The sequence below is a fragment of the Gouania willdenowi genome, chromosome 21 (assembly GCF_900634775.1).
Source record: "Gouania willdenowi chromosome 21, fGouWil2.1, whole genome shotgun sequence".
Classification (NCBI taxonomy): Eukaryota; Metazoa; Chordata; class Actinopteri; order Blenniiformes; family Gobiesocidae; genus Gouania; species Gouania willdenowi.
In genome coordinates, this window is record NC_041064.1 from 6,052,090 (window position 1) to 6,064,178 (window position 12,089).

Sequence of the window (12,089 nt, forward strand, 5' to 3'; positions counted from 1 at the left end):
ATTAAGGCAATGCTTTATATTAAGTCAAATAGTCTACAGTTTGTATTAAAAAGCCATTATCATGTTTTCATCCAATTATAGGTTCTATTTGTGATGATCAACGACTGTGGTCTTGTCTCTAAAGATGTTATGGGTCTGTTCTACGAAGCTAGATCAGTATATCCTGGCTATCTCTCCATTAGCAGGCTTCACCTAACCAAACATTCTACGACGGAGAGAAGCTGTACTATGAAGCAGGATATGAATGTTTCCTTAAGCTAGGTGATTTCAGTGCACGCTCCTGTGACATGGGTGGAGATTGCAGTGTCAGACCAATCACAATCACGTAAAAACTGTGTAGAGTAATTTACGTCACAATTGAGGAATAATTCTTTGAAAATATGAAAAAATAAAATCCATAATTTAGATAAAAAATGTCAGTGTTGCTGCAGTAAAAACAAGAAGAAAAGAACCCAGGCAGGAAGCTTCTGACACTGTTAATGCGTAAAAGTTTGAGATGATACAATATTAATCCATGGGATGATAAACGGACAGCGCTCTGATCAGTTTCACTTTATTACATCACAGACATTTTGCTATTCAGGTAGACATCCTCAATTGATCACACACACACTGGGATGGGAGCACATTGTTTCACTGTTGTATGTTCCTATAGCGTATATCATATGAATGAAGGGATGAGTTGATCCATCCATACATTTAGATCCCAAATGCAGCTGTCATATCTGCACCAACCAGGATCTTCTAACAATGGGCAGGTCATTTTCCAAGATCTGATCCAGAACAAAACCTACTCCTGACTCGTTTAGGTGTTACCACGGTGATTGAGTCCGGTAAGACGTGAGCCAGCGTCATAGTACACCACACGCCGAATAAATCCTGGAAGTTAGCGCAATAAGAGGAAAACCAGCTTCGTAGTACAGGCCCAATATGTTTAAGATGATCAATTTGTCTTCATTTGGCACCTGGGGAATCTGATTATTAAAAAAAAGTTAATCCAGCACCACACCTTGCTTGTTATAAATAAATACAAATGTAATTTTTTTCATTTTTTGTTGTCCTCCCAAGCTTCTTCTCCTTTGTATTTACCCTTCATCACTCAGGTGTAACACTGATTTCCATTTTTTAATTTTTTTCTGTTTTACCCTTCCCCATGGAGGGCTGGTGATGGTCACAACTGCGCAAAAATTATGTTTTTTGCAAGAACAAAACATTATTTGTCGTAGAAATTGCACTTAGTGTTAACCTTTTACAACATATGCAAACATGGATAAATAGATAAATAAATACAAATTTAACAAATTGAACAATAATTTATAACTGAAATCAAATACCCGGTGTGTAAATTTACTCTACCAGCCATGCACTCCTACACATGACAAGCTGTTTAATTTGGCAATAAATAAGTGAGTAAACAGATCGGTCATCAAACTCTTTTTGGGCTTGTTGATGCCTGTAATTGATGTCATTCTGACAAGCTGTTATCAGTCAGTGTTGTTGCTGTAAACAAACACAACGGTGACCCTGATTTCACATGTCGTGATATGAATGACAGCACTGTGTATGAGCAGGTAGTCCACACTTTCAGCTCTTTAAGTGCCATTTATTCTATCCCATTTCTCTGTTAGTCATGGGGAGGTGAGTGCACATACTTTAATTCATCTTTAATTTTAAGGAAAGCTGTTAAAGCATATGGATATGGACCCAGATCTATATAAACACTGGAAACAAAACTCAGACTGTGATTGAATTAAATGTGGAAACCAAGAGTAAAAAAGGTCTGTCATTTATTCATTTCAATTGCTAGGTGGTGGGGTGATTAAGGATTACATTAAATTTAAATTCAAAGTGTTTATTGTCATATGTGCAGTTAGAAACACGTTTTCCTGTACAATGAAATTACTACCTTGATATAATACAATGAAATTGCTACCTTGCTTATGAACTAAGATATAATAATGTGTTTATACAAGTTAAATCTAACAGTGGAAAATACAACACTGCCAATAGAACTAACAACAGCTGGATTAACCTTGACGTAGAGACAAAACAAGCTGCAAACTTGTGTGTCCAAAAGAGACATTCCCGAGTGGTGACATTATGGATGAAAAGGGAAAAACCTTCCAAACACCTTCGAAAGAGGAACTATTCTTGAACTGGAGGAATGCTAACAACGTCTGGCAGGGAACAAGGCCAACACGAACAACGATAGAGAGGAGGAGGAATAAAAACAAGACAACACTGACTACAGATGACTGTTCAGAACAACTCAAGAATGTTTGACCAGAGAGACATGTAAACCCATGTAAATTTGCGATGGTAAAACAGGGGACGGGACCCAGATAAGCAAACTGCTTCTCTCGTCTCCTTTTTCGGCATGTACAAAAAAAAAAAAAAAAAAAAAAAGTGAATGTAACCATGTCGGAAATAAACTGAATAAATAATAAAAAAAATAAATAAATAAATGTGATGATATGAACCATAGTTAAGCTCTACTAGTGCTGACATTTGGAGGACATGGTACTCAATTTTGGTGCTCAAGTACACTTTACTAGTGAAGCAAAACGTGTCACTAATACATTCTAGCACGCTGAATACCGGTGTCATGTACTGAATGTGCATCGTACTGAGATTATATTTGCGCGCACACTACCGGAAAAGGAATTTTTGCTAAGAAAATAATTCAGTTTTGTTTTCAAAGTGAACTGACACGTGTTTTGTGTATTAGATTAGGGTTAGAATCTCAGTACGGCCGTAAACTCAGTATGTGACACCGGGAACAAAAATATACTAAAATAATGTCAAGATAATCACTGTCCTCCTTGTTTGGCGAAGAAACGCAAGAAATCACTGTAAGAATTAAATAAAAACTGCACCTCTATATGTATCTGTCTACGGGACTTCACAACCCACAATGCAATGTGCAAAAATGTCAACAAACGGAGTGTTTTGGTGAAGATGCTAAAACTATAGAGCTGCATTTTCAGTCTTTTTTTCTTTCCTTTGATGTAGAATTATTTGATTCATGGGGCACATGCTATAATTTTGTCTAATAAAAATTATTGCGTAATATGTTAAGGTTTAATTTATTGATTAAATAAATAATTTTAAGTTGTCTGAAAATTTTTTTTCAAGAAATTTACATTGATCTCCTGACATGTTTCGACTGTCAGCTGCCAGCCTTCTTCAGAGGCATCTGCTGATCACTTTGTTGTGTGTTTGACTTCCGCGTAGTAATTCCAGCAAGTTCTTTGTCTTTTTTTAATAATATGTTAAGGTTTAATTTATTCAGACATGACAGAATTTGTTGTTTTTTAGTTGTGATTTCTTTTATCATCTCGTACTGTTATTTGTTTTTTTGTATAGAATGAGACACTATTGTTAGTAACTAAGCTCAGACTATTTTAAGTTGTTTAAGCGGAGTGTTTTGTTTGCCAACATAAACGTGCATATTTTATTGTGTAACAAAGGTTTTTAGCAGCAACCTTCAGATTAAGCAAACCTGACACAATTTGTTCTAGATTATAATAAAGACAAAAGCCACTGGTGCTTCCTTGGATGAAAGATGTGATTAATTTTTCCACTTCTACTAATTTATTAAGAGTTGAGTTGGGGCTGTAAATTCAATTTAGGTATTTTTATTTCAAAGATGAAGTCTAAAGTTGATATAATATACTTTGGTTGGCCTTACAGATATAAAGTCTCAAGACGAGAATAAGGAAAACCCAAATTGGATTAAAATCAGGACACTGACTTGATCTGTTGGATACGGAAGTGGATTATGGCCAATTTTGATGGAGAAAATAGATTTTAGGCAAATCAAGAATAGTCGAAATGTCGAGAAAAAGGTAAAATGTCGAGATGTCAAGATTTAAGTCAAAATATTGAGATTAAAATTGAACATTAAAGTTGAAACTCAAAATACAAATGTAGTAGATTTGATTTTATTAGCAAACCTTCAACTATTATCACAATATTGTATTTTTAGTTCTTTTTCCACTTTAATCTGAACATTTCAACTTTATTCTTGACATTTTGACTTCTTCATTTGCCCAAAATTAATTCCCCCCTTCAAAAGAATACACAAGAAAGGACTGTTCAGAACAACTCAAGAATGTTTGACCAGAGAGACATGTAAACCCATGTAAATTTGCGATGGTAAAACAGGGGACGGGACCCGGATAAGCAAACTCCTTTTTCGGCATGTACAAAAAATATATAAAAAAAAAAAAGTGAATGTAACCATGTCGGAAATAAACTGAATAAATAAATAAAATTAGCCGTAACCCGCTTCCGTAATTGGACCATTGACGGATTTCTAAGTATAAGCGTAGATGGGAATTACTGCAGATATTTTTTTTTTTTACCGAACTACTGACGAGATTTATATTTAAGAAACTGAAAATTAAAATATAAGTCTACAGTTTGAGATGATGTGGTGTTTTAATTTCAGAAAAATTAATGACTTAAAAATGTTGTTCAGTTTTTTTTTTTTTTTTTTTTTTTTACTAGAAGTTTCTGGTGACCACATATGGGGCCACAACCCCAAGGTTGAAAAACACTGGTTTAGCTTTTCCCATGATGCATTTCAGCGTTGGATTTTCAACAACTAACAAAACTCAAAACTAAACTCCACTGACTTTTTTTGGTTGATCTACTGATTAATCAAAGCCTCGCTATGATACCGTACTCTTGTACTCATAATTTAAACTTCAATATCAATAAAAAGAGAAAAAAGAAGAATCATTAGACTGAAAACTAAGATTGAAGTCTGACATCTGCTTCCACCACCTGCTCCGACTTTAACCACCATCACTGTGACTGTTTCATGTGGACATTTTATTAAATATAAAAACTAATATTTCAATTTGTCACAGTGAAGGGATGCTTTAATGTCACAGTAACCGTGTGAATGTTCAGGAATACAATTTTTAATGTGTGAAATAGCTATTCGGCTACTTTTGAATCATTTCACCTGTGAGGTTGTGGTTTGCTTCAGTTTTTTGGGACTTTTTCTTTGGTGCTTCCACAGAAACAATTTACTGCAGTCATGAGGCAAACTGGGAGGAATGGAGGAAATAAGAGAAGGCTGTGAAGCTATTGTTTATTTTAGTCATAGTATTGTTTTACAACCTTCAGTGTAACAGCATCTCGTAGTGTTCTCACCTGCGGATAAACTCATTTAAGATGATGTGCACGTCTCACAGCACATTACTGAGGTTACTTGAGGTCATCGAGTTTCAAAACTGAAAACACGCACAAGGTTCTCAATAACAATCCTATTTCCTATTGGTTTTTGATGGAAACCTCATAATAACATCTGAATTGTTCATTATTCCTATTTGTTCCATAACTTTTTATAATTTCAATATAAATGACATATTACTAGTGGGTTTTTTTTCTTCTATTTTTCTTTATTTTGTATTTATATTCTTTTATATTATTATTCTTTAAGGCAGTGTTTTTCAACCTTGGGTTCTAGACCTTGAGCCATGATCTAAAAATGTTTGGGAACCACTGCTTTAAGGGCTTAACCGGTGAACTTGTGGACTCTATTTTGTTATGTAGATGTTCATGCACATAAATGAATATTTAATCCATAATTTTAATACGCATTTTTTGTTCATTTCCTTTATTTTTAAGTTAACACATTTAAATTACTTTGAATTATTGTAAAAAATGCAACAAAAAGTATATATCAGATTGTGACTTGTATATTTACTGTTAAACTTTTGTATTTCTTTCTGTCTTGGGCTCACTCTGGCTTATAAGCAAGTTTTTTTTTTTTTAACAATCTCCCCTGATAAATTATTACATAAATCAAAATTAATGTAACTAGCACATGATGAATGACTCATAAATGTAATAAACAGTCCTCCTTTCCAAATATAATGCTTTGTTCCTCCCATATATTCATCAAACTCTTACGACTCCTTCGACGGGCAAAATAAATGAATTAAAATGAAATGCTGCCACTCTCCATCTGTTCACATGTCTGCCCTGAAATCTGCAAATGTGTCTCGAAAGTTTCCAAAATGAGAAGGAATTGGACATGACAAGATCTCTACCAGCGTCTTTGCCACAAATCAGATGGCCACGACACAAGCGTTTAGATTCAACCTCATTCCTGAACAGAAGTGACGGCCTTAAATAAATGCATTAGATGAGACAAAAGATTTAAACGTTGTCGCATCCTGTGCTGGAGAAGATCACAGACTGCAGTTAACATCAACGCTATCATCTGCTCATTTATGCAGTCAGTGATTGGGATTCATGAAGAGGATCATAAGGCTGGGCGATATGGATCAACATTCATATTTTAATATTTTTTCCTCAAAATGGTGACATGATATAAATCTTGATAATTTGAATTCAGACAATTCTGGGTGAAACTTGCTGATGCAAAATGCCACACAAGCTTAAATAACATCACTTTTTTAAGATTGGTTAAAAAAACAAAAAAAAACAAAACATGGGCAACTAGTGGCCCCATAAGTAAATGCACTAAATGACAGCAAAAAATATACAAAATTACTACTAAGAGAAATACACAAAACAACAAGAAAACATAATAGGACAATAAAACACACAAGAAAAACAAATGCACAATGGGACAACAAAAATACATAAATACACCAAAAAAAAAAAAACCTACAAAAATGTACAAATCAGAAATACACAAAAGAATTACAATAATATACAAAAAAAGAAAAAAAATACACATTTGGACAACAAAAATCCAAGAACAACATACAACAAAATCACTGAGACATCCAAAATTACTGAAAAATACACAAAAGAACAACAAAATACATAGGACGACAAAATACACAAAAGGAGGGAAAAAATACACAATGGAACTGGGACATTTATTAACAAACAGCTGCACAATATGTGGCACTTTTGGCTTTTTCTCCAAAAAAGGACATATCGCCAAAACAGAAAACTCAATATATCTTCAATCTTGATATATTTCCCAGCGCTAGATTATCACAGCCAGTATTTCAGAGCAAAGAGAGTGAGAGTGCTTTATTTTGACATGGTCCCACATTTTATTTGCATTTTTCTCCATCTCGCCACGGACACACAATAGTACCACAAACAGCATGTAAACAAAGGGTAATCAAAATTTTCAGATTTCAAATGATTTTGGCCTAAAAACTAGAATGTTCTGCGTCTTTGTGAAAGAACAAAAAGTCACCAGATAACTTCTGAATTAAGGTCATGCTGCTCAAACATTTTGTTCTTAGAAATTAAAAAGGAATACCGCCAAAATAAAGTGACTGACATAACGTTTGCAAGGCCTCTTTAGGCGCTCATTGCCAAAGTGGATCAAGCATGCCTACATACAGTCAGCTCTCTACATAAAGCTGTCTCGACTTGTATTAATAACCACATTTGCACAACCATGACGGTTACATCATTAGCGGTGGAATACATTCAACAGAAGGTCGACCACAGGGAATTGAGTTTCTGGTGAGGCAGGGAGAGAGAGAATCTGGTCACTGCTGGAATAATTAAATATGAAGAAGTTGACTCCCTGCTGGGTGTTAAGGGGACATGTTAAAGCACACCTGATTTCACTAACTGTGACTTATGTCATCATTATCTCACCAAAGACCTGATAATGACTACTGCAGTTAAACATGTGACTTTAAAGCTGTTTAACCACATAACTAACATGTTTTTCAACTCTTTATGTCATCAAAAGTTGTTCTTATCCACGGTAAGAATGAACAAAAAAATACCTTTATCCTGATTATTTATATTTAATTCTTCTTATTATTATTGTAATAATGATAATAATGATACATTTTCTCAAAAGGCACACTTTACAGCAATGCTTTTCAATCTTGGGGTCAAGACCCCCTGGAGTTTAAATGGGGTTGTACTGTACATGTGTCTTTTGTCTTTCTTTTCACCTTTGTTACAATTTCCACTCGGAGTCACTATAACAAAAGTAATTTCTCCATGAGATTATTAAAGTATGTCTGATTCAGATTTTACTGATGCCCCCAAAAACACTACGAATAGCAAATAAATACAAGAAATCCCGTTAAGAATGAAGTAAAAACACTTTTGTGCAGTTGTTGCGTCCTACTACTGGACTCCAAATCCCAGGATGCCATGCACAATTTTTTTTTTTTTTCCAAAGTTCAAGTCACATGACTATATTCGACAACAAACATTGTTATTGGTGGAGTTCATAACAAACTTGCGAGCTGCAATTTCTACTTTGGACATATGTTACCATAGTTATATTTATTTTCATAGTTTTATTTGCACACTCACTGTACTTATTGTAAATACATTCTATATTGTCATGTTTGTAAATGTTTCGGGCAGAGAGAACAGTTATTTAAATTCTCAACAATAAAGCTGACTTGACGAGTTTGATTAAATCGCCGTTAGACGAGTTATGAGAACAACTTTTGGATGACATACAGGTAGAGTTTTTAAAATATGAGTGATCTGGTTAAACAGCTTTAACATCATAACGGTTAGCTGTGTGTTTCAATGACTGCAAATTAGAGTGGCTAGCCAAAGAATCAACGATGATCTGATACATAAACCCACACAATGTCCACATGTGGTCCTGGAGGGCTAGTGTACTGCAGATTTAAAATCTCTTTCTTTGAAATTAACGAGAGTCGTTGACAAAAGCCAAAAAATTAGCTTTCAAATCCAGTGTGTTGCAGGAAAATGTCAAAACCATGCAGGACTGTGACTCTCCAGGAAAAAGCTTTAGGATGACATTGTGTGAATGCGTGAAAAACATCATTAATGTATTAAACAATTAGACATAATAATGTAAGAGTAAACATTGTGCTGTTTGAGTTTTGAGCTCCATATTTACGCTCTAAAGAAAAGAATATCAGTGAGAAAACAAAGACGAACAATAAGGGCCTGTACTATGAAGCTGGATTTCCTCTTAATGCGCTAACTTCCGGGATTTATTGGGTGTGTGCTGTACGACGACGCTGGCTAACTTCTTACCAGGCTAAATCAGCATGGTAAGTTAGGCTCAACAACTATTGGATAATCTCACACTTTTACGCATACTAAGCAGCTTCCTGCCTGTGTTCTTTTCTTTTTGCGTTTTCTGCAGCAACAGTGTTTGTTTCTGAATTACCCGGGGTTTCCACTGGATACGTCTCTGCTGCGCCACGGCACCGATCCGGTTTTTCACCGCTGTCCGCAGTCCGGTAATTCACACTGGTTGCGTTTTGAGTGCGAAGCGGGGCACTTCGGTTGAACAACTGTGATGTCACAAGACAGAGCAGTTCTCACGATATTGATATAATCGCGTGAGAACTCAGTTAAATGTATGTGTTATAAACGCAACAATAAACAGATAAACAGGTCAGTGTTAGTAACGAAGGAGAACAACAATGTTGGACTCTCTGGATTTGTCATTGACAGATTTTTTAGCAACAGCCAACAGAGAAGAGATAAAACTACACCAGTAAGACATGAACTAAATCAAAGTTCCTGCAGTTTACAGTACAGTTACAGTATGAGAGGAAACAATATCGTGGATGTGAATTTGTTTTTACACATTATGACGTTTTGATGTATTTACTTGAAATATAATCTGAAGTGTTTTAATTTGAAAAGTAACCCAATATTTTATTGCAGAGTACGTGCTTAATTTCCTGTTTAGCTTCATTTGCTCTGTGCTGATTGATGCGTCGTGCTCCGGTGTCCGCCAGAAATAGAAGCCCTGCGTATATGTGGCGGAGGGCACTGGACTACTGCAGCTGGGAAGGAGCAGACACGCACCGCAGCGGACCCGGTGGAAATTACCACACATCTCCGGTGACGCGGCGGTGATGTAACGAGCGAAGCCACATCCAGTGGAAATTGGGGGTTAGGGATTTTAATTCTTCATATTTTTAAATAATTACTCCTCAATTGTGACGTAAATTGCTCGGCACAGTTTTTCTCTGATCGTGATTGGTCTGACACTGCAATCTCCACCTCTGTTACTGGAGCGCACACGTAGCCAGGCTGAAATCAGGATCCTCCACTGTTTTTACAATTGTGGCCTAAAAGCTTTGACATGAAAAGAAGAGCTCCGTGCATGTACTGTAAATACAGGCAACCAAGATCGACTGCTCATTAATGCCAACCAAAGTTGAATCTGGCTGCTGCAAAGAACTCCTCTTCTTCATGGCGTCTATAAAACAGCAGCGATGACACTGTCGCGCCTTGTGGTCACAGATTTTTTCGGCTCACGGATTTTGTTTACCTTGACTATTTTTTTGACTTTTATTGATTTTTAGAGCAACCCAAAGCAGCACAAGTTGTCATTTTGACTGAAAAAGCTGCTAAATCATCCTAAATGCTTCACCTCCCATAGAACTCAATGGACTAAAAGGGGCTATTTATGTCACCAATGATGTCTTTTCAACATGGCGGCGCACAGGGTAAAATTGTCCCATTTATAAAAGTTATTAAAACAAATATGGTGCAAAGTAATGCGTTTTGTTAGGCTTAGATCTTCTAATAAAGACATTTCAAAGGTTTTAGGCCACATTTGTAAAAACAGTGGAGGATCCCTTTAAGTGAACGTATTTATATCCAGTTTAGGACAGAGGCAGATATATCCAGTCTATACTTATCCAGCTTCGTATAGTACAGGCTCCAAAGTATGGGATGCTTGTGATAAACACAAAGCAGGTTTGCTCTTTGCTTCCTCCCTTTGCTTGGTTAGAATTATTTGTCCTTTGTAACCAGTTTGCAGTAGAAAAACAAACGGAATCTGATTTGAATCATACTGGTATTTCTTATCTAGACTGACATTAACAGAGATGTGAGCGTGTGCTATTTCCAAACCTGACCTGGACCTACCCCCAAAGTCGTCCCTCATTCATTTCTCCTTTAGAACTTCACTGAGAGGAAGGTGGGTTTTGATGAGTCGTCTGGGGGGAGGAGTTACTGCATTGTTGTTCAAACTAAAGGCAAGTCTGCGTTTTGCATTTCACATTTTTTTACACAACATACTGTAACATGGCATCGTTAACGTCACACAACCCGACAGCAGAACCTCGCATGACATTTAAAACACTAGAAAAGTAAAAGCCGAACTGAATCAGCACTAATGTAGTGCATAGACCGTCTTGTTTATATTCTCACAAAAAGGCTGTGTAGTTGCAGTTTGACCCAAAAAGGCTCATAATACGGTTTTTTTTTTTTTTTTTTTTTTTGTTCCCAGATCTAGGTCTGATGAGGCAAAAGTCAGAAGTCCCCATGTTGGTTCTTTAGATATCTGTTCCAGTTAAGACAGATAAATTCCACATGGAAAACTCCAGTGCTACCTCTTAATTCTCCTCGTAGCAGTTTAAATGAAGAAACTAGGGGTCCGTGTCTTCTTGTCATCTTTACCCACTTTGGTTCCCCAAACTCCGAAGACGAAAGCTGTTTTCGGCCACATTCCTGGGCTACGTTACCCACCAGCGGCGCGTCCGACAAATGCGCTTCCAAATGTGCTTCCAAACAATCTGAACAGAGTGTCCCTGAGCTGTGAAGCCTGGTTTACATATCCACGTCCCCGTCGTAGGCCAGGGTCAGGGGCTTCTGTGGCGGAGGAGATGTTTTACTGGGTTTTATCGGCTGACTGGAAAGAAGAGGGAAAACAAACATGTCTCAGTGGCATGATTTCATCAAAAGAAAAAACAAAACCAATTTCTGATCTGATAACAGCAGTAAACATTAGTCTGAGTGCCATTCTTTTCTTTTTTGTTCTGTTGTTGTCACGCCAACAACAAAGCCTTTGTTTTGTGATGTGGTTTATTTGGTGTACTACGGCACGTACCAGACCAGGAACGATAAAGCGATGATAAAGAGGATCAGGATGAATCCAACAATGACCACAGCGTATACCCACAGCTTCACTCGTCCATCTGTGCAAATAACCGGTTTTTATTAATTAACGCACAATACGTACACATTCACCTCTGAATGACATGATAGAACAGTGTTCATTTTTGTTTATGTATTTTATTTTATCTAGTCATAGTCTAGTTATTGTCACTTAAAAAATGTAGTTAATGAAAACTATAATGAAAATTACAAAAATGATTTAC

General features: G+C 36.3%; 1 protein-coding gene across 1 annotated transcript in view; it reads right to left on the minus strand.

Annotated features, from left to right (window-relative positions):
* Nucleotides 1-9,609: 9,609 nt before the first annotated feature.
* thsd7ba (thrombospondin, type I, domain containing 7Ba) overlaps nucleotides 9,610-12,089 on the minus strand; it is a 183,736-nt gene continuing 181,256 nt past the window's right edge. The window contains exons 27-28 of the mRNA XM_028436484.1: nucleotides 11,819-11,906; nucleotides 9,610-11,620 (exon numbers count right to left, since the gene is read on the minus strand). Of these exons, the coding sequence (XP_028292285.1) occupies nucleotides 11,539-11,620; nucleotides 11,819-11,906 (170 nt within the window). The 3' untranslated portion in view covers nucleotides 9,610-11,538. The remainder of the gene's footprint in view (nucleotides 11,621-11,818; nucleotides 11,907-12,089) is intronic.